Source organism: Pipistrellus kuhlii, unplaced genomic scaffold, assembly GCF_014108245.1.
Source record: "Pipistrellus kuhlii isolate mPipKuh1 unplaced genomic scaffold, mPipKuh1.p scaffold_m20_p_1, whole genome shotgun sequence".
Taxonomy (NCBI): Eukaryota; Metazoa; Chordata; class Mammalia; order Chiroptera; family Vespertilionidae; genus Pipistrellus; species Pipistrellus kuhlii.
The window spans coordinates 33,507,016-33,531,204 of record NW_023425404.1 but is presented as its reverse complement, the minus strand read 5'-3'; the positions used below and the strand labels follow the sequence as shown (position 1 = coordinate 33,531,204).

Here is a 24,189-nt window from a genome sequence, read left to right as displayed (position 1 = left end):
GCGAGCGCTGTGCGCGGCCGGACATTCCGGGGCCGGGCGGACGCGCCCCTGAGCTTTGAACTGCGGCTGCAGCGGCCGGCGCCGTCCCGCACCGCGGCCCCCGCGCCCCCGCCCCGTGGGCCAGCCCCGACTTGGGGGGACCGGGAAATGGGGGACCCGGCGGGCTGTGGGGTGGGTCCGGGCTGCGGAGAAACGCGCGAAGATGCGAGTTCTGCTCGGACCATCTCTTTCATCTGCGCGCCCTCCTCCGCCGTGTCCAAGTCTATATTCTCGAGATAATCCCCCTCAGGACGGCATAAAGTTGTCAAAGATTCCGTTTTCCATGCGTTTCTGGGACTTCCACCCAAAGGCGGGGACGTGGAGCTGCAAGATTGGCCTCTCTAGACTGAAGCGGGAGTCCCCCGCTTGCGTGGACGGGAGATGGAGGGGTGGGGAGCCGCCTCCAGGGTGGGGAGAGCCGACCCAGCAGGACAATGAGGACGCTAAGGTACCCCAGTCACCCGGCTCCCCACCGCAGTTCCCCGAGCTGTGGAGCCCAGCCAAGCCCGGCAGTCAGTCTCTGAGTTCCCCTGAAAAATAAAGATCATCATCTCTCTCCTACCCACCCCTAGAGACCTTTAAACCACCCGGGTCCTGACCTGGGTACTGGAAAAGCAAACCACAGGTTAAAATTCCCAGGAACATTTCCAAAGCCCAAAGAAGTCGCAGTGTTTCGCATCAGAGAACAAATAAGGAGACAACCTAGGTCCCCTGTGAAAATGGCAACTCCTAGGAGTTACATGGACATCTAGCCCTCAGAGATCTTGCATCTTCATCACTCACTATTATCTGATCTGTTGAGTCCAGCATGATGGGCTAGTCCAGTGGTCGGCAAACTGTGGCTTGCGAACCACATGCGGCTCTTTGGCCCCTTGATTGTGGCTCTTCCACAAAATACTATGGCCTGGACGAGTCTATTTTGAAGAAGTGGAGTTAGAAGAAGTTTAAAAATTTTGGCTCTCAAAAGAAATTCTAGTCCTTGTATTGTTGATATTTGGCTCTGTTGACTAATGGGTTTGCCGACCACTGGGCCAGTCCAACTGAAATTATTGAGCACCGCCTGGCTGGTGTGTCTGGGTGGCTGCGTATCAACCCATGAACCAGGAGGATGCCGCTCAGGGTGCGTGCCCAGATTTCAGGCTCAATCCCCAGTAAGAGGCATGCAGAAGGCAGCCTCTCATTAATGTTTCTATTTATCCCCCACCCTCTCTAAAATCAATAAAAAAATATATAAAATTATTGAGCACCTACTTAGGTCTAAGAGCAGGAGATTTAAAGGAAGCAGCCTCTGCCTCACTCAGCTATTTGCTCCTGGCATTGGACTGGGATGGCAGAGGAATAACCAAGTCTCTCATTTGGTACCAACTCTGGGATCTTGGGATCAGGAATGTTACCCACCTATAAAACCTTGGTGCAGATGAGTAAAGAAGTGTTTGCCACCGAAACCGGTTTGGCTCAATAGATAGAGCTTCGGCCTGCGGACTGAAAGGTCCCGGGTTGGATTCCGGTCAAGGGCATGTACCTTGGTTGTGGGCACATCCCCAGTAGGGGTTGTGCAGGAGGCAGCTGATCGATGATTCTCTCTCATCGATGTTTCTAGCTTTCTATCCCTCTACCTTCCTCTCCGTAAAAAAATCAATTTACATATATATATATATATATATATATATATATATATATATATGTGTGTGTGTGTGTGTGTGTGTGTGTGTGTGTGTGTGTGTTGGCCTCCAGAAACCTGACAAGCTTATTGATGATGGGGTGTGTGCAGCCCAGTACTCCTCACTCCGAGAGGCAAGCACTTGAGGCATGGGAACAGTGGGAGGCAGTGGAGAAATTCAGGGTCAGGGGACAGCAGCACACCAAAGCCCCAAGTGATTTTAGTAAGGAAGAGCAGGAATGGTGGACCTCTGTTGGCCATAGGAAAGGGAGGGAAAGAGGCGGGGGGGGGGGGGGGGGGGGCACCTTGGGCCCAAAGTCCTGGCAGTCCCTCCCACAGGGCTTTGAATTCTCAGCAAACCCTTCTTGGCTTGTCCTGAACTCAGAGGGGTCAAATTGGTGTCCTGAGCTGCTGTCATTTTAAATTCATCTTGACAAGTGTTTAATTCTTCTTTATCACAACCCTGGTCTAGGAGTGATATGCAAATAATGGCTATTCTGCCACATGTAAAATGTGCAGTATCTCTCCATATGATCTGTCAATTAACTTGCGACTGGCCCACTAGCCACTTTGGGGGTGGTCCTGGGCAGGGTAGCCTCTGGCTTTTGGTTTCCTCCATGAGAAAAGCATGCATGTGGCCCCGGGCAGGTAACTCAGTAGTAGGTTGGAGTGTCGTTCCAATATACCAAGGTTTCAGGTTTGATCCCCGCCAGGGCACATGCAAAAATCAACCAATGAAAGCATAAATAAGTGGAACAACAAATTGATGCTTCCCATCTCTCTCTCTCTTTCTCAAATCAATAAATAAAAATTAAAAGAAAGAGCCCTAACCGGTTTGGCTGAGTGGATGGAGCATTGGCCTGCGGATTGAAGGGTCCTGGGGTCAATTCTGGTCAAGAGCTTGTATCTTGGTTTCAGGCACATCTCCAGTGGAGGGTGTGCAAGAGGCAGCTAATCGATGTTTCTCTCTCATTGATGTTTCTAACTATCTCTCTCCCTTTCTCTCTGTAAAAAATCAATAAAAAATATATATATTTTTTAAAAAATTAAAAGGCATGCATGTTCCAGGCTCTGTAAAGATCTTAGCAGAGAATCTGCCAACCATGATCTTGAGAGGAGTGTGGGTGTGAGGGAAAAATTTTGTGTGTGACTGTGTGCCCATATTGGAGTTAATGGACACAAAGGTATTTGTGAAGACCAGTATGCACATGTGAAGCTCTGAGCTTGCCTAACTGTGTGAATGTGCAGCCATGAACCTTTTGGAGACCAGAGTTAATCAAAGTACAATTGTGGAGCCCCAAATCTCTGGAGTTGTTTATTCACTCTTCTCTTCCACCCAAGAAAGTTAAAAAAAAAAAAAAAAAAAAAAAGGTGTCCAGAAGGAACAAGATCGCCAGAGCCTGAAAGAATGCCATCAATGAACATATCTTTCCTAAGTTTAAGTCTTTTTCCTAAGTGCCTGCTGAGGGAGGAAGACAGTTCGGTTCTTTCTCACAACCACCTGCTCTCTGCCCTCAAACACCAACCCTTCCCATCTGGTAAGAAATGCATTCTCCCTGCAGAAGGCTGAGGAAATTCTAGACATTGGTTCCAACAGAGAACCCCACATTTCTGGAAAATAGTTTATTAATTCATTGTAAGGACAGATACATGATCAATGCCTTGGCTTACCACTAAAAAAATGTCTTATTTGTAAAGAGAAAAAAAAAACAATGCTGGAAAAATAATTAAATAACATAGCATAAACTAAATACAAACAAATAAATGAGCAGGTATGATTACACTTGTCATGCATCAAAAAAAAAAAAAAAGGTTTTAAAATAAGACTCAAAAACGTAAGGCATCAATGGTAGGTGACCAAGGATTAATACCCTGTAAAAGGCCAATAGACTCTTTTCTAATAAAAACACTACTACAAAGACACAAACCTAACACTTCCAAATCACCCAGAGTCCAAAATCATATATAACACTAGTGAGTAATGGCCACTTTCTTATCAACTGTGAGTTATAGGCAGATACCAGATTTATTACTTATTTGCTTTTGAGAAACAATTTTCCACCCAACCTAATGGGTTATAAATTGTCTCATTTGCAGCTATTTAATTTAAACCAGAACCTCAGTGCCTGTTAAACAAGAACATGAAAAATGACTATGTAGTGTAATGCTAAGAGCCTACTGTTAAAACAGCCATTTAATTCAGGACAGTTTTTTTTTTCCTTTAGAAAAAAAAAAAAAATCAAACCAGCAAAATAAAATGAAGCTTTTGACCTTCAGAGCAAATGTTGAAACATATAGAGTGGTGTTAGCCACAGCAACGCTGAATGCCACAGAAATAGTACAAGTGACACTTCTGTCCTTAAGATACAAAGCCAACATTAATAATCTTTAGTGTTATCATAGGCTGGCTGAAGGAGGGGGAAGGGAAGGAAATGTAGGTGGATGTCAAACGTGAGTGACACTCGAGTGTAATAAACACAGATGCTGAAAGGGTCTGAGGAAGCTGCAACTCTGCTGAGAGACATTTTACCATTAAAAAAAAGGGGGGGGGATGGAGGGGGGTGGAGATAGACTGGTTATTTCTAATTTAGCCCAGAAGCCACAGTTAACCCTTGGTGTGCCAATCAGTTAAAAAAAAATGCACTTAGGGAGAAAAGACCCTACATTTCACACTCCTATGAGAGGCTGAGGTGCAAAAATCAAATAAATTGCATTGTCTTCTCTGCACAGGAAATAGAAGTCAAGCCGGCCCTTGTGTGGCAGGTCAATTGAAAATGACTTCAGGATTGACTTCAAAACAAAGCAAAATGGGCCGATTGCCCGGTCCTGCGCAAAGACCTCCTCCCCGCACCCAGAGGAATGAGATCTCGCACTCCTACCCCATCAGCTCACGTTCAAGGCGCTCAGAGCGGATGCTGAGGGGCTGCAGAGTCCCAATCCCCACTCCCCTCCCCCCTCAGCTTTAGCTGGGAAGGAACGTCCCAAACCCCCTCCATCCAGCAAGCCTGCCTCCTGCACAGAAGGGAGGAAGGAATTTTATCCTGAGCCTCTGGGTTGCGTTTCTGTTTTTTCCCCATCTCCAAAGTCCCCTTGTGTGACTTGGATTCATCACTTCCAAGGAGGCCCCTCCCATCGCAATCCCAGGTGGGGAAAGAGACAAGGGAAGCTGCAGGGGCAGGGCAGCCTGCCTGGGGCGGAGGCAGACAGAGACACAGAAAGAAGAGGGGGCAGGAGGGCACCCCGTAAAGGGAAGGGGCAGGAGTCACGCTATGGCCTCGAAGCAGACATGAGGTAGTCATGTTGTTAAGGGAAGGAAGGCGGGAGGTCACATGACACAGTCTATGAGAGGCGTGAGAGACAGGAGAGGCAGGCAGAAAGAGGAGAGCCAGACACAGCGGGGAGGAAGGAGGGCGAGAAGGGCACTAGAATGAGGAGAGCAAGCTGGCTGGGGAGAGGCCTCGGGAGTAGTGAGAGGAAAGGAAGGAGGGGAGAGCAAGAGAAAGCAGATGTTCAAAACCAGGCACTTCCCAGATCACAAAATCAAATGCAGCGCTGCTCTGAGGGACCGGAGTGACCCTCTCAGTTTGGGCAACGGGAGGCAGCAATGGAACCAGAACACGAGGCATTCAGGGCCACTCGCACTCAGCCCAGCCCCACAGGAAAAGGGCCGGGGCTATCTTGTCAGACAGGGCACTGGAAACACTCTCAGAGTGTGTAATAAAGGCTGGGTGACGGAGCTGGGGGACCCACAGGGCTGGGCACTGACCATTCTGGGGCACAGTCCTGACCTGGAGGGCCAATGAGGCTGTAGTAACCCCTGCCTGGACCAAGCTTACCAACCAGCTCACACATGTGCCTCACAGAGAGCCATGCCTCACCTGTCTCTCACCTACCACACATGTCACAGGGTCTGGAGGGAGCAAATAAGCCATTTCTTCCTCTCCCTCTAGCCAAAGCCCTCTAGGAGGCTCCGCATGGCTTGCTGACGTGCAGTATCCGCAGGTACACGGGTGTCATATTCCACGATCCACGACAGCCTGTCCCAAACTGCACCTCTCGGGGAGCTAAGCCAAGGAGGAGACGGAGGCCCTGGATAGGCCTGGGCTGGCTCCTAGCGGGCAGGGGGCCTTGGACTGGCAGCTGTTCCCAGGGGCCTCCTCCGGAGCCTCCCTGGGCTGGAGGTCCAGGTAGGGGCGAGAAGGGGCCTCCGGCAGGCGGGTGAGTCTGTCTGGCCCGGGGGCCGCCGGCTCACAGCCTCCCAGCTCCCTGTCCCGCCAGTCTCCCCCTGGCCCTGAGTCCACAGCCCCCGAAGTGAGGTCGGGAGCCTCCGAAGGCAGGAAGTCCTCGGGCTCCGGGTCCTGGAGGTGGAGGTCAGGGTTCCCTCTGGAGGCACTGAAGTCAGAGTGAACGATAACGTCCGCCTCCACCTGGTTCCTGCAGGCCGGGGGCGGCTTCTTCCTCCCGTTGCCCTGGTCAGAGCAGAGAACACACAGACGGGTGACCGTGCCTGAGAGTGGCCATGGGAAGAACGGCCAACATATCTGGGGTGGAGAGAGACTGACACCCCACTCCCCAGCGACCCAGAGCGTATGTCCCACGGGGGCTGGTAAAGGAGTCACGCTGACTCCCCTACGAGAGAAGGAGGCCCATGGGAAGGCAGGGGGAAACGGACTACTGCCCTTCGCCCTTGCCCAGGAGTCCCAGAAGTATGGGGTCCGTCAGGCGTCAGGACTAGAAGGGAGGGCTGAAGGCACTCAGGCCCACGGGAACTCCGCTGAGGCCTGCTTAGGTCTCCGCAGAGAAGGGACTGTCCCCCGCTTAGGTGAGGCACAGAAACTCCAGCAAAGTGGCGGCCTCTACCCACTCACCTACAGAGGCTCCAGGGGTCTCCCGGCAAGACTTCTATCCCCAGGGACAGTACCCTCAGGGGTCTCCAGAGAGCTCACTACTTGCTCTCCAGAAGCATGGGGGCACACCTCTCCTCTCCTCCCCCTTTCTCCCAGGAACTGACCTTTATGGCATCGTACACCAGAGCCTGCAGAAACAGCGTCTGTCCAGTTCCAGCAGGGGGCAGCAGGGCCCGGGTCAAGTAAGGCACAGGGCCTGCCTGGGGCAACTCGCAGCCTGCCCAGGAACCTGCCCAGCTGGGCCCACCTGGCTGGGCCCAGGAGATCTGCGAGGGGAGAGAAGCCGGAGCTCAGGCTGGGAGAGCGAAGGGGATGGAGCCCCGCGTGGTCTCTGACACCCTCTTCTCCCTCGCCAGGGCTGGGGGAGGAGCGCAGAGTAGCTGAGGGAACTAAGGAAGAAGCCCTCCTGCAGAAGAGCCCACTGCCATTGTTTTGGCAGAGGCCGGAGGTTTCCCAGCCAGGCAGGGCCTCCTTCAGCAGAGAGACTGGGAAGAGCTGAGGAAGGATTAAGGGCTTTGAGCGGGCTGGTCAGAGAAGGTGGGATGAGCCCCCACTGCCAGCATGGCAGGAGCCTGTCCCCCTCCACCCCCCACCCTGGAGCCCACCTTATCCAGGTCCCAGTTCCACTTGGCTACAGCCAAGCTGATCCTCCTCTTTCCCCCTTATTGGAGAGGCTGGATCTCAGAGGTTTCCCCAGCTCCTAGGATGAGGGGTCTGGGGGTTCTGGAAACCCTGAGTCAAACAGCCCAATGGGGGGGTCCTCCCCTCTTTCCATGAGAGCAGGCTGACCTCTTCTGCCTGGCCCATCTGCTTCCCAGCCCTGCCAACCTCTCCATGGCAGGGGGGGCGGGGGAGACACACGACAGGGCCTTTTCGCCCACGGCTGGCCCAGAGGGAGGGCTGGGGTGCAGGTTCTCCCACCGGGCTAGCCGTTGTGCTCTTGCGCCCCCTGGTGACCTATTTGGCAGTGCGCCCCAGGATGGGACTAACCTGCCTGGGCTCCAGGCTCACCTTCCTCTTGGAGTGACCCCGGCCGCTGTCCGAAGCTCCGCCACCCATAAGGCTGTGCACTTCAGCCCTGTCCTCGATGCCTGAGGGTAGTGGGGCCCAATCCTGGGGACGGGGGTGCACAAGGGACTCCAGTTCGTGGGTAGCTGGGGGGTTGGGGGGTCCAAGGCGGGCTCGGGAGTACAGCGCGGGGTTCCCAGCAGCGGCCGTGGAGGACAGGCCTGGGAGGGCTTCCCTGGAAGGGAAGATGGGCACAGCGGTCAGAGAGTGAGAGGTGAGGGCGGGGCGGGGCACTAGTCCAGCTTATGTCCCTGGGCGGGCTCCTGTCCATCTCTAGGACTCGGTTTCCGGTCTGTGCAATGAGTCAAAACACTGTGCTCAAAACAGCTGTGACGCTGCAAATGGGACCCTTCCGCCCATGGCTCCAGGCACCTGGAGACCTGGATTCCCTCCTTCCAGGATGCTGGCAGCTACCGAGGGAACGGGAGACAGACAGCTCTGCCCATGCAGGCCCTTGTGGAGGGGGCTCCCCTAAAGCCAGCCCCCACTCTCATGAGAACACTGCCCATAATGTTCCAGAGAGCCAACTGTAACGAGGATTCTGGAGGTGCCTAGGGCAAGCCATCGCCCCTTTCCCTGCTCTCTCAGCTCTGCAGCCCTTCTGGAGACTCTGCTCTCCACGGTCAGACTGGCTCCTTCGCGCACCTGTGGGGGCCGCGGCGCAAGCCCGCACACATGCAGGCCAGCAGGCAGAGGAGGCCCAGGCAGACGCCCACGATGATGCCCGTGACGGAGTGCACGTCCAAGGAGTCTGGTTGGGGAAAGAGAGGGGACAGGACAGGTCACGGCCTGGAGAAGGCTCCGGGTTCCTAGCTCAGGACTGCTATCAGTGGTTTCCTCGGGGGACCACTGGCTTGAACAAAATCTCCTTTTGCAAGGACAGGAGGGGCCCACAGCCTCACAGAGACCACAGCGACCTCTCCCTTCCACCGTCCTCCCCACTGGACATCTCAAAGCTGTGGTCCCTCCCCATCTGCCTGCCTGCCTGACTGAGGCCTAGGGCTGGTTTTGGGGGGGTGCAGGAAATGCAGTGGACTCTGTGCTGCGGAAACCGGTGTGGCTCAGTGGATAGAGCCTCGGTCTGCAGAATGAAGGGTCCCAGGTTCGATTACGGTCAAGGGCATGTACCTTGGTTGTGGACACATCCCTAGTAGGGGGTGTGCGGGAGGCAGCTGGACTATGTTTCTCTCTCATCGATGTTTCTACCTCTCTTTCCCTCTCCCTTTCTCTCTGTAAAAAAATCAATAAAATATATTTTAAAAAGAAAAGGAAATAGAAGGGCTCTGTGCTTGGTTTAATGCTGTGCTGTCACCATCTTGAAATTCTTCCTACTTTTAAAATAAATTTTTTAAAAAAACACCCTCATTTTCATTTCACATCGGGCCTGCCAATTACATAACCACTCCTGCTGTCCCCCAAAACCCTCTAAAGCTCATCACCTCTCCAAGCCAGCCCTCTATTCCAAGCAATCTCCCCCAAATCTGACCTCTAACCGAATCACCACTGGACTAACCCATACCCATTTCCCCTTCACATCGGTCCTCTCTGCACCAAACTAGGAAGGCACTGTTCAGAGGCAGGGCCTTGGAAGGGATGGCGTTAGGGTTAGAGGTCAGCTCCAGGGGTCCCTGGAGACCTCGGCTGCCCAGGGTGGACCCACCCTCCCTTCCTGCCCTCTCACCTGCGAGCTTCTCCTGGAGAGTGATCACGTCCTGCAGGCCGGAGAAGGGCCCAGGCCCCACCTCCGTGCGGGCCCCCATCTTGAAGAAGTACCTGGTGTCGCTCTCCAGGCCACGCACCTCGGCACTGAAGATGTTTCCTGGAGGCGGGAGAAGCAGGGAGCGCGGGCTCTGGGTTGGGTGGGGGTGGACGCAGGGATAGGCTGGACGCAGGGATAGGCTGGACGCTGGACTGCGAGAAAGTCTGCTCCTCCCACTCAGGAGTGGCTTCTGCCCGTTCCTTTTAGAACCCCCAGGGCCCAGCGGCACTCTCGCTGCTTACTCATCCAGCCTCTGGAGAGGCTGGGAAAGGAGGGGGAGGCGGGTGGGGAAGCCCTTGTTCCCATGCCCCTGGGCGGGAGCCCTCACCGTCCGTGGTGAGCAGCGTCCACTGGTGCTCGGGCTGGGTGTGGTTGCTGCTGTACAGGATCAGGTACTCCACGATCTCCCCATTGGGCTCCGTGGGGGGGCACCAGTGCAGCAGGACGGTGGACGGCGTCAGGGAGCTCAGGCGCAGGTCGGACGGCGGCGTCGAGGGCCCTGGGGTGCAGAGGAGGAGAAGGGTAGAGGCGGGGTCACTGGGAGCCCCAGCCCCGGGGCAGACGTGAGACAGGGCGTGAGGTCATGGCCTTTCTTCTTCCTCCTTCGCTGGAACAAACCACAGACCACGGAGCAACGTGAGGTCTGGTCTCCAACGGGGGGGTTTCTGGAAAACGTTGGGGGAGGGGGTGTCACCACCACGCCTCCCCTCCCTGCAACTCCTCTCCTCTCCTTGGAGCAGAGCTCCCTAAACCTCCGCACCCCGGTACTGCCCAGGTGGAGGAGACTGTCTGGTGTTCCAGGGGCCTGGGGGAAGACAGAGCTCAAACATTTTTGGAAGGCTTACATTTTTACTTTAAACTGTCACACTAAATTTGCCATCTATTCCATGGCAAAATCTAATATAAAAATAGTGTCTAAAATTATCACTTAAAGTTCCTAATGCCCCTTGCCACCCCAAATCTTTAAGTAAAATTGGCTGATGCTCTGTGTAGCCTGTGTCCACGCCCCCAGGTCCTACAGTGATGCGTACTACCCCCAATGTGAGAAGTACAGCTTTGGCAGGCTCTGTGTTTGTTTGTTGTTTTTAAAGAAGAAGCTGACCCTGGGAGGTGGCGGTGAATGAAAAGGGTGAGAAGGAGGGACACAGGGTGGTTAGCGAGTTGGGAAGGACAGAAATTCGGGAGTTCAGGTCTGCAAGGCCTGACAGAGGGTGGGATGGGGATCCAGGATGCTAAGGTGTAACAAGGCCACCTCTTTGGCCCTAGGTGACTCTCCACGTCTCAGGCTCCAGTGTTGCCACTTGAAGGAGAAGCCATCCCCCTCTATAGCCTGGACACTTGTGCTGGGGATCCAAAGTCATAAAGTCAGCTTCAAGGAAACAGTGGGCCAGGCCGGTGTGGCTCAGTGGTTGAGCATAGACCCACGCACCAGGTCACTGTATTGTCAGGGCCCATGCCCAGGTTTCAGGCCCGATCCCCAGCAGGGGGTGTGCAAGAGGCAGCAGGGGGCATGCAGGACAGCCCAATCGATCATGTTGATGTTTCTCTCTCATAAATGTTTCTCTCTCTCCTTCTACCTTCTTCTCTCTCTGAGATAAATAAAAAACATATCTAAAAAAAAGAAAAAAAAGAAAAAAAACATTGGGTCTCCCTAAATTCTGTATGAAACTTAAGACCATAATAACTGAAGTTATAGGGGGGGTGAGAAACAATTTGCAAGCAGTTTTTTGAAAAGGAAATTCATGAGACCAGAGGGCCTTCACACCCCACCCCACACACATCTTCCTGTTTCAGGTCCGGGACAAAGGTCTTTGTAGACGGGAAGGTGAACAGTCTTAGGGCCAATAGAACAGGAGAGCTTCCCGCTGTGAGAACAAAAGTCCTTTTATCCTCAAATGCCATTTCCAGAGAGTTCAAGAGTCACAAACTTGCAGAGTAAATGGTCCCATCTTCTCTCTCTTTTTAAAATATGTTTTTATTGATTTCAGAGAGGAAGGGAGAGGAAGAGAGAGTTAGAAACATCAATGATGACAGAGAATCATGCCCCCCACTGGGGAGCAAGCCTGCAACCGGGCATGTACCTCTACTGGGAATCGAATGGCAACCCCCTGGCTCATAGGTTGATGCTCAAGCACTGAGCCCCGCCAGCCAGGCCCACCCTCTATTTTTACAAACGAGGACACAGAGGCCCTGGCGGGGAAGGAACCTGCCCAGTTCTCCCAGTGTGTCAGAGGCAGGCTGGGACTCCTGCCTCCCCGTTTCCCGGGCCCTCTTCACCAGCTCAGTGGGTCTTGGCACAGACTCTTAAAAGAAGCCTCTCCTCTAAAGCCGGTGTTTTACTTTTATGGGTAAATGGGTAAGGCCAGCCCAGGACTGGCCTGTGTGAATGCCAGCAAACGACACATCCTTCCGGGGTTCTGAGGAATCGTTCGGAAAAGGGGGCCTCTGGGCAAGGAGCTGGATAAGCGGAGGGTTGGTGGTTGACAGGGCTGAGGGCCACTCACGGTCTGGCAGGGTGGAGCGCTCCACCACGGAGCCGAAAGGCCCATCCATGTCCACGCCGTGGGACTGTACCGCAAACTCATACTTGGTGAATGGCTTCAGCCCGCCGATGAGGATGTCTTCTCCAGAGCTGCCGAGGCAAGACATGGGGCTGGTGATCTCGGGCACGCCCTCCGAGCAGGGCAGCTCCTCCAAATCTGCACCCCGACCCCCAGCCCCAGCCCCAGCCCAGGCCCTACCCCGGGAGTGGGCCACTACCACTAGCCAGAGAACCTACAGGGAGGTCCTCATGGACGCTGCTTCCAGGGTACCAGGCTCCATGTCCAATGTCCAACCAGGCCCCTCCTCCAGGAAACCTTCCTGGAGAAACCGGAGTCCTACTTCCCCCAAGGAACCACCTGGGATGCACCTTTTCATGGAGGTAATTTTACTTCAGCTGCAGATGTGCGCGTCCATTGCTTTCTAGGCAGTTTCCTTTGCCAAACCAGCAGCTCCTGGGAGCAGGGCTCTGCCTCCCCATCTGACTGGGGGCCCTCTCAGGACAGCGGCCGGCTGTCTCTTCGCCATCCTATCGGGGGGCCCTCCCTCTGAGATGGAAGAACTAGGAGGTCTGCCTGCATCCTGTTCCCAGAGTTCAGGACCAGGCTCTGTTGTAAAGGGATGGGATCGCAGGGATTCTCCTTTCCCGCCACCAGGTCATCAGATCCCCGTGTTCCCTCGGTGCACCAGGCGAGGCCTAAAGGCTTCTGAGTCCCCTGGGCCCTCCTCCTCCTCAGCACCCGCTGTCTTCCTCCCCCTTCCCGGGCTGGCTCCTCCTTCCCACCTGGTGTAATAGGTGACCAGGGAGGCGTTCCGGAGCCCCCAGGGGCTGAAGCGAACGGTGTAGTTGACAATCTTGACGGTGGTGAAGTCTGGCTTCTTCCACCGAAGCCAAATGGAGGTGGAGCTGTTGGATTCCGCGTGGACGTGAGCGGGGGGTAGGGGTGGCCCCCGCTGGATGGGCAGGTCTGGACGGCGAAAGGTCGAGTGTGGGAAAGGAGGAAGAACAGTGAGCCTAAACATGTATGGTGCCTCACAGTCCCAGCTTAAAGTCATTCCTTCTCCCCTTTCTCCCTTTTAAAAAAATAAAATAAAATAAAATAAAATAAAATAAAATAAAATAAAATAAAAAAAAAAAATATATATATATATATATATATATATATATATTTTATTGATATTTTGCAGAGAGGAAGGGAGAGAGATAGAGAGCTAGAAACATCGATGATAGAGAGTCATCGATCAGCTGCCTCCTGCACACCCCCTACTGGGGATGTGCCCGCAACCAAGGTACATGCCCTTGACCGGAATCGAACCCGGGACCTTTCAGTCTGCAGGCCGACGCTCTACCACTGAGCCAAACCAGTTTCGGCCCCTTTCTCCTTTGATCCTGGGAATTGAGTAGCGTCATTCCCTCTTCACAGATGAGGAAACTGAGGCTCCTGAGAATTTAAGTGCTTTGTGTGGGGAGTTTTTTTGGCCAAGGTCATATTTATATATCAAACTGTGATATATAAATAACGGCAGGTAAGAGCACGTATTCTAGAGCCAGGCTGCCCTGGTCCGAATGCCAGCTTGCCACTCACTAGCTCCGACCTTGGGGAAGTTACTTATGTAAACTCTCCATGTCTCCATTCCCACTCTGCCAGGAGAGCTTAGAACAGTACCTACCGCACAGTATTGTTATGAGGATTGTGAGATAATATTTGTAAAGTATGTAGAGAAGTGTTGTTTTCTGTTTTATTTGTGAGATATAAGTCACGTAAAATTCAGTTTAAAAATGTACAATACAGTGGTTTTTAGTACATTCACAAGGTTGTGCAGCCACCTGCACTATCTAATTCCATAAAATTGTTACCATCCTGAAAAGAAATCTTGTTTTTATCCATGCGTCCCCATTTCACCTTTCCTCCAGCCCCTGGAACCACAAATCCGCTTTATATTCTACGGATTTGCCTCCTCTGGGGCTTCTTCCTATGACAGAGGCCGTCTGGAGCTCAATGAGGACCTGAGCCGAGGGTTTGGGGATGGTGAGGCCAGCAGACAGCCTGACCACCCAGGCTGGCCCAGAGGAAAGGGGAGGGAAGCTGTGCCCGGACCCCCCGCCTGAGCCCCTCTCACCTGGCGTGGGAGCCTTCTCCGTCTTGCCCTTCCACACCGCTGCGTAGCCGTCCTCGTGTTTGTTGAATGCCACAAGCTTGACCTCGTACAGCCGGCCAGGGACTGAGGAAGGTCACGGGGTCACGCACTAGCTAGAGGAACCTGGGGGGTCTCTCCTCCCCAGAAAGGATGCCATCTCTAACCCCTGCACTCAGCTTGTGCAGTACCCCACTGTCTGGCGCCCCCCTGCCCCCGTCCCCAATCCTCCTCACCTAGCTGGGTCAGCTCATACTGCTTCACCTTCTTCTTGAGCCGGACAGGCCCCACGTCCCAAGCCTGGTCTCCACGGCTCCCTGGGGGGCTCTCACCGTCGGCCTCCTCCTCGGCCCCCACCTCCCGCCAGTACAGTTTGTAGCCAGAGATCTGGGCCGGGTGAGGAGGCGGCTGCCAGGATATAACCAGGGACTCCATCCTTGCCCGTACCTTCAACTCTGCAGGGGCAAAAGGGACTGGGGAGCAGGATGAGGAGGAGGAGGAGAAAGGGGGTGGGGAATGAGGAGAAGGAGGTCAGGGATGGGAGAGGGGGAAAGAGGCAGGAGGAAGAAACAGAGTAAGGGCCTTGCCAACCTCCTCCCAATGATCACCACTCAGCCACCACTCTGGGTGCCGGGCCAGGGCTGGTCTAGGGGCGAACTCTCTACCCCACAAGCCCAGAGTGCTGAGGGTGGAGGGATGGCTCCGTGCGGGTGCTCAGAGGTTAGCAAGGAGCACCTCCGAGGCAGGCGGGCAGGATCTCTCCGTTTTCTGAAGGAATGAATGCATGGATCCTGGCAACGCAAGAGGGTCAACAAGGGTTGCTGAGGCCAGCAAGGGGGCTGGAGCCCTGGCGTGGGGACCCTACTTGAAGCCTAAATGTGGGGGACTTGCTATGTGTTGGACGCTGCTCTAAGCACTTTGTACGTATATTTCAACTTCATTCTCACAACCCTATAAAATAACGGAAATACCATTATCCCATTTTACAAGAAATTGACGCTCAGAGAAGTAACTTGCCCAAGGTCACACAGACAGTATACGCACCAGGTTCTGTCTGCATTTAATCACTCTACTATTGGGCCTTTCAACAAAACCAACCATTGTAATTACGGAAGCAGCTGCTATGGACAGCTATCGTGTACTAAATATTTTGTTGGCAGTTCATTAATTATCAATCTCCACTCCTCAGCTTGCAAGTAGATGAAGCCTGAGAGCCATGAATGGTTTGTAGGTCACACAGCAGAAGAAGGGGCTCTGGAGGCCAGATGTTCCTGCAAAGCCAGCCCTTCACCTGCACACCCATCCCTGCCCCCCCATCAACCAGGGGGAGCCAGGGCGGGTCTCTGATGGAGGGTGGTTGGGTTTGGGCTCCCAGGTCACGCACACCTCCTGGCCTGTCCCCTCGGGCCCATACCGTGGCTCTGGTTGTGCGTGCTGGGCGTCCGGTGCTGCATCCACGGGGAGGGTGCCCCGTAGCCAGCGCCCGTGCCAGCCGAGATCCGCACTCGGTACACCTTGTTGGGCAGCAGTGAGTGCAGCGTGAGCTGTGTCTCATTCCCCGGCACTTCGCTGGCGGAAACGTGATCTGCGGGGACAGAGAGGACTGGCTGCTGGGAGGCCCCTGGAGACAATGACCCGTAACTCCCCACCCACTCTCCCACCTGCGTCTGGATCCTCAGTGCCCCTCAGAGCACGGAGGCGCTCTCAGCCCCGGCCCCTCAGGGCCTGGATGGACCCCATGGCTCCAGGCCTGCTCCTGGGCCTCCAGCCCTAGCTGACACTGCCGTCACCCCAGCTCTGAGTCAGGAGAACCATGGCATGTGGTCCCCACTTCCCCCATAAGCAGTCAATGACACCCCGCAACCCCAACACACACACACAGGGCACAAGCACGGGGGCTGGCTGTGAGAGCTACCAGGCACCACCTGCCTTATAGAATCCTGAAAAACCACCCCAAGCCCCTGCCTCACCCTTCCCTCCCGCTTCACCCTCACCCTGGCTCTCCAGCTACTTGCCTTCTCCTACCTCTTTACTCCTTTCAAACTCTTGCCCTAGATTACCTGCCCTAACACACCCTCCCCAATGCTCCATTCCCCCACCCCACAAGCACCCCGCCTCCTTATCCCTCATCTGCTCCCTGGTGAGCTGGAAGGGTCCCCAGGGATCGCCGAGACCAGTGGTCGGCAAACTGTGACTCGCGAGCCACCTGCGGCTCTTTGGCCCCTCGAATGTGGCTCTTCCACAAAATACCACATGCGGGAGCACACGTACAGTGCGATTGAAACTTCGTGGCCCATGCACAGAAGTCGGTGTTCAGCCCGGGCGAGTCTGTTTTGAAGAAGTGGCGTTAGAACACTCGAGGGGCCAAAGAGCCGCATGTGGCTCGCGAGCCGTGGTTTGCTGACCCCTGGCCTAGGCCACCTGCCCCATTTTGAAGATAAGGAAACAGAGCCGGGGATTCATTCACAGGATGACACACTGCGGCTGCAGAGGACGTGGGGCCGGAATGCAGGTCTCCCTCTGCCTTACGCTAGCCCTCTCTTCATTCCTGCCACCTCTACCCCTGGCCTACACTCCTCTTTTCTGGGCTCCCCTTGTCCTGCTCCCCGGTGCTGCCTAATTTCCTCAGACTCCAGGCCGCTCTGCTCGGGTCCTCAGAGGCTCTGACCAACTTTCCACAGACACACAGCTCCCGCACCCTACCCCTACTCACCGTCCTTTCCCAAACTGTGCTCTATCTTGTACTTCACCACCTGCCCATTGCTCAGGCTGGGAGGCAGGGGCAGCCACGCCACCCTGATGTCCGAGGGGTTGGGGCTGGACAGGGACAGCTGGGGCGCCGCACTGGGGACTGAGACAGAAGAACATCAGCGTGAGCTCTGTTCCACGGCGGGAAGGCCAGGCCCAGGACCGGGATCTGAGGAGGAAAGGGAGCCTCTCAGGGGAGCCCCGAGCTGGAGACGAGGGGACGTCCTCCCCACCCCGAAACAGGTTTGGGGCACCGTCGTTCACAGTCAGGGGGTCAGAGTCACTGGTCCCTGCCTGACTGGATGGCATGTGGGGGGGGGGGGGAAGGGGTCAAGGGCCACATGATATAGGGAATCACAAGCTGAGATCTCAAGTCCCAAGTGTCCTACGGACTCTGGGCAAGTCGCTCTCATTTTCTGGGCCTCAGTTTCCCCAACTGTACACTGGGAAATAGAACCCCTGCCCACCTTTTCAGGGTACAAGAGATGACGCGAGGCAGGGAAGGGGCTTGTGAGTGAAGAGAAGCCAAGCTACCACCCAGGGAGTTCTCGGGACCCCAAGGTGCCCATCGCAGGTGCAGAGGGCCTACCATCGTCCGGCATGTGGACCAGCGCTGGGGCGGAGGTGCGGCTGGCCCCCCGCTGTGAGTAGGCCACCACGTAGAACTCGTAATCCGTGTTGGGTTCCAGGTCCCGGACCTGCAGCTCTGTGGTGTCATTGTTCACGGCGAACTGGAATTCCACGTTGTCCACGCCTGGGGGTGACACAAGGGACAAAGGGGCTGTCATAGGGCCTGCCCGCTGGAGGCCATCTAAGGGTCCTCCGTATTGTCCCAGGCTCTGGAATAGTCTGTTTGTAGGTAGCTCATCCCAGATCATCTGCCCTGGAGATTCTAAGCTCCCCTGGCTTCTAGTGCCACCGCGTTCATCCTCCCCTGGTTAGGAAGTTCCCTCTGGCAGCCAGCGAAGTGATCCTGCTGGATTACTATAATAGCTGGCTCCAGCAATGTCCGGCATTTTCCTCGGGAGAGGAAGCATCCTGCCCCTTCTCTCTCCTCAACTGTGACCCCGGAGTAACAGGCCCCACACACTGACCCCTAATCCAGCACCAGGCCTAACCCATACCTACCACCTACACGGGTTCTCCCGTGGGCTCCTGCCCCATCCCAACCTAGCCCCAAAGACGGTGGGCGGGCAACCCTTCAGTCATCCAACTTGACCCGCCCTCAGCCCCTCAACGCGACCAGCTTTGGGGCCTCCACTGGGGCGTGTCCCCCCAGTCCACACACACACACACACACACACCCGCTCCCCCCTCCCCCGCAGACGTACCGCGAGCCTTCTGGTAGTGCAGGGAGAAGCCAATGATCTGCTCGCTGTGCAGCTCGGGCCGCTCCCAGGCCACGAGCACGGCGGAGCTGCTCAGCGGCGTGGCCGTGACGCGCGTGGGGGCGCTGGGCAGCCCCTCGCGCACCACCACGGCCAGCGGAGCCGCGGCGCACGCGGTGCCCGCGCCGTTGTGGGCCACGCACTGGTAGTAGCCGGCGTCCTGCAGGCCGATCTGCGTGATGACCAGGCTGCCGCCGCCGCCCTGCACCTTGACGCGCCCGTTGGGCCGCAGCGGCGCCCCGTCGTGCAGCCAGCGCAGCGCCGGCCGCGGCTCCCCCGCCGCGCGGCACACGAAGCGCGCGGTGCTGGCCCGGGTCCGAGACAGCGCCTCTGGCGCCTGCGAGATGACCGGGGCCGCTGGGGGCGAGGAGGGGGACGCTGACCGGGCGCTCCGGCCCCTGGGGGCTCTGCACCCTCTCCCAAATTCTCCACCTGGCCCCGCACCGCCTCCAATCTCCCCAACCGCATCCCTGCTCCCTCCCTCCCCCCAAATAGTCCACCTGGCCCCGCACCCCCTCCAATCTCCCCAACCTTTCCCTGCTCCCCCCCTTCCCCCAAATTCTCCACCTGGCCCCCGCACCCCCTCCAATCTCCCAACCTCTCCCTGCTTTCCCCCTTCCCCCAAATTCTCCACCTGGCGCCCGCACCCCCTCCAATCTCCCAACCTCTCCCTGCTTTCCCCCTCCCTCCAAATTCTCCACCTGGCCCCCCATCCCCTCCAATCTCTCCAACCTCTCCCTGCTCCTCCCTTCCCCCAAACACTCCACCTGGCCCCGCACCCCCTCCAATCTCCCCAACCTCTCCCTGCTTTCCTCTCCCCCCAAACACTCCACCTGGCCCCACACCCCCTCCAATCTCCCCAACCCCTCCCTGCTCCCCCCAGTCCCCCAAATTCTCCACCTGGCCCCGCACCGCCTCCAATCTCCCCAACCCCATCCCTGCTCCCTCCCTCCCCCCAAATATTCCACCTGGCCCCGCACCCCCTCCAATCTCCCCAACCCCATCCCTGCTCCCTCCCTCCCCCCAAATATTCCACCTGGCCCCGCACCCCCTCCAATCTCCCCAACCTTTCCCTGCTCCCCCCCTTCCCCCAAATTCTCCACCTGGCCCCCGCACCCCCTCCAATCTCCCAACCTCTCCCTGCTTTCCCCCTTCCCCCAAATTCTCCACCTGGCGCCCGCACCCCCTCCAATCTCCCAACCTCTCCCTGCTTTCCCCCTCCCTCCAAATTCTCCACCTGGCCCCCCATCCCCTCCAATCTCTCCAACCTCTCCCTGCTCCTCCCTTCCCCCAAACACTCCACCTGGCCCCGCACCCCCTCCAATCTCCCCAACCTCTCCCTGCTTTCCTCTCCCCCCAAACACTCCACCTGGCCCCACACCCCCTCCAATCTCCCCAACCCCTCCCTGCTCCCCCCAGTCCCCCAAATTCTCCACCTGGCCCCCGCACCGCCTCCAATCTCCCCAACCTCTCCCTGTTTTCCCCTTCCCCCAAATTTAAGGTGACCAGATGGTCCAGGTGTTGGCGGGACAGTCCTGATTTCTAACAAATCTTCCCGCGTCCCGCGGTGTTTTAAAAAAGTCCCGATTTTTGGAAAGATTGAAAACATTCTTTTAAAAATTCGGGACTTTTTAAAATATTCTTTCCAAAAATAGGGACTTTTTAAAAACGCCGCGGGACGCGGGAAAAGTTGTTAGAAATCAGGACTGGCCCGCCAACAGCTGGACGATCTGGTCACCTTACCCAAATTCTCTAGTGCAACGCAGCGCTGCCTCTTCCCCCATTTACCCTCTTCCCGCCTAGCTTCCTGTCCCCCTGGGCTAACCCCACTTCCTCTTTTATCAATTCCTTCTTCCCACAGGGTCCCCCACACCTGCCAGGTTTACCCCTCTCCAGTTATCCCGTCCTGAGCAACCCCGGTCCCCTTTTTCTTAGCGCCACTCAGTTCCCCCAGCTCTCCCAGTAACCCGTCTCCCTCCCCCAGTGCCTGAGTCCCACCCAGACCACCCCTCCCCACCATCCACCACCCCAGCCCTAACCACCCTCTCCTTCTTTCCAGGACCCCTCTTCCCAGTCCATCCTCTAATCTCCTCCTGCCACCTCCCCCATCCCTTCAACCATCTGGTCTGTCCCCTACAACCTCCCTTCCCCCGCCCCCACCCCCAGACACGACATCCACCCTTCCCCAGCCCTACCTCTCAGGCATCAGGTCTCTCAATTCTCCGAACACCCAATTGCTCCCTTCCCCCTGCCTGTTCTTCCCCTGCACCCTCCGGTCTCCCGCATGCCCCCCTCCAACCTTCCCCCCTTCCCTCCCCCCCCCCGCCTCCCCCAGCTTCCCCCCTCCCCAAGCTTCACCCCCCCTCAGCCTCCCCCCGCCTCACCCAGCACGCGGAGCTCGGCGGCGGCCGTGGCGAAGTCGCGCGTGCGGGGCTTGTTGGCGCGGCAGACATAGACGCCCGAGTGGCCGGGCTGCGCGCTGGCGATCAGCAGGTTGGTGCGGCCCAGCACGATGACGTCGGTGGAGATAGGCTTCCCGTCTGGGGGGCGGGGAGAGGAGAAGGGAGCGTGCTGGAGGGGTGGGTGAGGACTGCTCCTCCATCCACTCCCCGGACCTCGCGGCCCCTCTGCACCCGAGTGATGAGGCCCTAACAGCGCCGGGTTGGAATCTCAGTTCTCCTATGTGCTAGCCTAGTGACCGGCTTCGCACCTTAGTGTCCCCCCTGTGAAATAAGGAGTCAGTCCCCAGCGGGAAGGACTGCTAGGGGGCGGAGTGAATAAGGTTTGTGAGAAGCCCTGGCACCGCGCAGGCACATCATAGGCGCTCAGGACACTCATCCATGACTGTTACCGTTGTTGTTAAACTTGATTTCTTACAAGGACACACGCCTGAATGGAAAAAATACAAATGGCCAAGGAACACATACAAAAAGCTTTCAACTTCACATAGTCAAAGAAATGCACATCAAAATGCAGATGTTCATTTCCACCTAGCATATTGGGAATGTATCTAAAGACATAAGTTGCAAAGCTTAGAAAGAGTAAATGCTGGTAGGGCCATTCCGGGGCTCCACCTTAACCTAGGAGCCAGGGGCTTCACTCATGGGCAGGCACCTGTCCCGGGGGTTTGTGAACAGGGATGATCATCGCAGTGTTAACTGTAATAGCGGACCACTGAAAAGGACTTACATTTTTAACAGTAGGAACTGGAAAATTGCATTACAGCTATATTCAAATAATGGAACATTATCCTATATAATAAAAGCCCAGTGACTGAAGGGGGGGAGAACGACCAGTCGACCAGGCACTGTGATGCACACTGACCACCAGGGGGCAGAGGCTCAATACAACAGCTGCTCCCTAGTGGTCAGTGCGCTCTAACATTGGGAGCGCCACTGGGCTGACTGGGATGAGTGGGGAGCAACCGCTCAGAGGGCAGGTCCACAGCCGCTTGACTGACTAGGATGAGCAGTGCTCCCACAGCAGGCCAATCCCCAAAGGCCATGCCCTGCACCAATGCACAAATCCTATGCACCAGGCTTTTAGGCTTTCTCTCTCTCTCTCAATATATATATATATTAATATCTCTAAGTGACTGAATGACCCAATGACCAATCAGTTGCTATGACGGGTAATGACCACCAGGGGGAAGATGCTCAATGCAGGAGCTGCCCCCTAATGGTCAGTGCACTCCCACAGCCAACCTCACACGGCTGGCCAACCTCCCATGGTGCCTCCCTCCAGCCAGCCCGGCCCTGATCGCTGGCCAGGCTTAGGGACCCCACCGGTGCATGAATCCCTGCACCAGGTCTCTAGTAGAGTCATAATTGTTTTTTGAAAAAGTTTTAAAGATGGGAAAGTGCTAATGAGATACTGTTGAATGAAAATAGGGCTTGGAACTGTAAATTCAATATGCTCTCAATTACAGGGAGAAATGTACATGTGCATAGAAAAAAAATCTGGAAGAAAACACACCCATATGTTAACAGTTTTTATCTCTGAATGGTGAGATGTTTTCTGTTTCTGCTTTTCGCCAGTTTTCTTACAGTGAACACATATAACGTTTGCAATAAGAAGAAAATAAAACAAAAGTCCTTTCCCTGACTTAGTGGAAAAATAACTGTGCTCAGGGTCAGGAATAAAGTCCTTTTGGGATCTTTCTCTTCCCAGCCTCTGTTATTAGCTGAGTTTCTCCAAGTGAGTTACTAAAACTACAGCTATCAGGATCCTCTGGAGTAGCAATTCTCAAATCCTTGTTGTTACACATGAATGATGGAATTGCAGGGGATGCTAATATGCAGAGGCCTAGGGCAGGACCCAGATTTTGCATTTCTAACTAGGCCCAGGTGGTAGATCCAAAGACCACACTTTCAGTAGCAAAGACCTAGGGCACTTGATTCCTGGGTTACAACTCTCTAGGTGTGAAGGTAAGGAGTCTGCAGTTTTAACAAGTTCCTGGGGTCATTCTGGTGCATGGTATTAGAGAAACGTTGATATTTGAACTTCTGGGCAACATCACAGGCTTACCCCAATAATAACCTGAGGGCCCTGCCAGCCCCGGGATCCCCCTAACTCGGTAAGTGTCACAAGTCCAATGAGGCCATGTAGGTAATGGAGGTGCAAAGATTCTGGCACTGGTCTGTCTCATTAGATCAGTGGGAGAGGTACGTAGTTGTTTGGCTCACTATTTTTCCTTATGTACTCTTGACTGTGACATACAAACTTACAGAAAGGAGGTAGTGTAGGGTAACAGACTGAGCCAGAGAAGAAGGATAAAGAGGACTAGGTTTAAGACTACTTCTGCCAGTAGCTTGGGACAAGTCACTTCTTATGGACAAATGGAAACAAAAGTAATACTGGTGCCCGGCTGGTATGACTCAGTGGTTGAGTGTCAACCGATGAACCAGGAGGTCCTGATTCGATTCCCGGTCAGGGCACATGCCCATGTTATGGGCTCGATCCTCAGTGTGGGATGTGCAGGAGGCAGCTGATCAATGATTCTCTCTCATCATTGGTGTTTCTATCTCTCTCTCTCCCTTTCTCTCTGAAATCAGTAAAAATATATTTAGGAAAATAATAATAATAATAGTGGCATTTCTTCCATACATGACTGTAAGGAGTGGTATAGCAGAAGGAGGACTAGCTCTACAGTGTGGGTCATGGTTTCCAGCTGCCTCTCAGTCTCAGCTTCTGCATCTGGCTAGTGGGAACAATAGTCCTGGCCCTTCCTCTTGTGAGAATAAACGAGTCATCTTTTCTGTCAAAGAACAATTTAGACAGCCGCCATTTTGGACTGTGTGACTTGGAAGCCACCATGTTGGCCACATGACTTGCAGCTCCCTGGGGTCCGCCATCTTGAAATGGCAAAGGCCAACCCCTCCCTTTAAATTAGCCAATCAGGAAAGACTATGCACCTGAGCACCAATCAAGAGTGAGGGACAGGTCACCTGTGTCAGGATTAAAAAGCCAAGCAGCTGAAACCAGTTTGGTTCAGTAGATAGAGCGTCAGCCTGCAGACTGAAAGGTCCCAGGTTCGATTCCGGTCAAGGGCATGTACCTTGACTGTGGCACATCCCCAGTAGGGGGTGTGCAGGAGGCAGCTGATCGATGTTTCTCTCTCATAGATGTTTCTAACTCTCTCTTCCTCTCTGTAAAAAATCAATAAAATATAAAATATATTAAAAAAAAAAAAAAAAAAAAAAAAAGCCGAGCAGACCTGACTCAGTGTGGATGTGCTCCCAGACCCTGTGCTGCGTATCCTCCTGCAGGAGTAAAGATATGTGCTTTGCTGCCTGGCTCCTGAATATGCTTTGTGTTCTATCAGGACCCCTGAATTTGGGGGTTTGCCTTATTTCTTACAATTTGGGCGCTTGTCCGGGATACCATCTGTCATCATGGGGTAGGTTGGCCGGCTGCAGGAGGTTAGCTGTGGGAGTGCACTGG

At 55.0% G+C, this 24,189-nt stretch overlaps 1 protein-coding gene across 3 annotated transcripts in view; it reads right to left on the bottom strand.

Annotated features, from left to right (window-relative positions):
• Window positions 1-3,311: 3,311 nt before the first annotated feature.
• IGDCC4 (immunoglobulin superfamily DCC subclass member 4) overlaps window positions 3,312-24,189 on the bottom strand; it is a 44,457-nt gene continuing 23,579 nt past the window's right edge. The window contains exons 6-20 of one of the 3 annotated variants that reach the window (XM_036438414.2): window positions 20,631-20,786; window positions 18,190-18,603; window positions 17,448-17,612; window positions 16,824-16,961; window positions 15,525-15,695; window positions 14,347-14,583; window positions 14,096-14,197; window positions 12,759-12,942; window positions 11,938-12,065; window positions 9,762-9,932; window positions 9,356-9,493; window positions 8,320-8,425; window positions 7,618-7,849; window positions 6,711-6,872; window positions 3,312-6,168 (exon numbers count right to left, since the gene is read on the bottom strand). In XM_036438414.2, coding sequence (XP_036294307.1) covers window positions 5,764-6,168; window positions 6,711-6,872; window positions 7,618-7,849; window positions 8,320-8,425; window positions 9,356-9,493; window positions 9,762-9,932; window positions 11,938-12,065; window positions 12,759-12,942; window positions 14,096-14,197; window positions 14,347-14,583; window positions 15,525-15,695; window positions 16,824-16,961; window positions 17,448-17,612; window positions 18,190-18,603; window positions 20,631-20,786 — 2,909 coding nt within the window. In that variant the 3' untranslated portion in view covers window positions 3,312-5,763. The remainder of the gene's footprint in view (window positions 6,169-6,710; window positions 6,873-7,617; window positions 7,850-8,319; window positions 8,426-9,355; window positions 9,494-9,761; window positions 9,933-11,937; window positions 12,066-12,758; window positions 12,943-14,095; window positions 14,198-14,346; window positions 14,584-15,524; window positions 15,696-16,823; window positions 16,962-17,447; window positions 17,613-18,189; window positions 18,604-20,630; window positions 20,787-24,189) is intronic. The other 2 variants (XM_036438423.2, XM_036438428.2) reach the window with 2 other exon arrangements.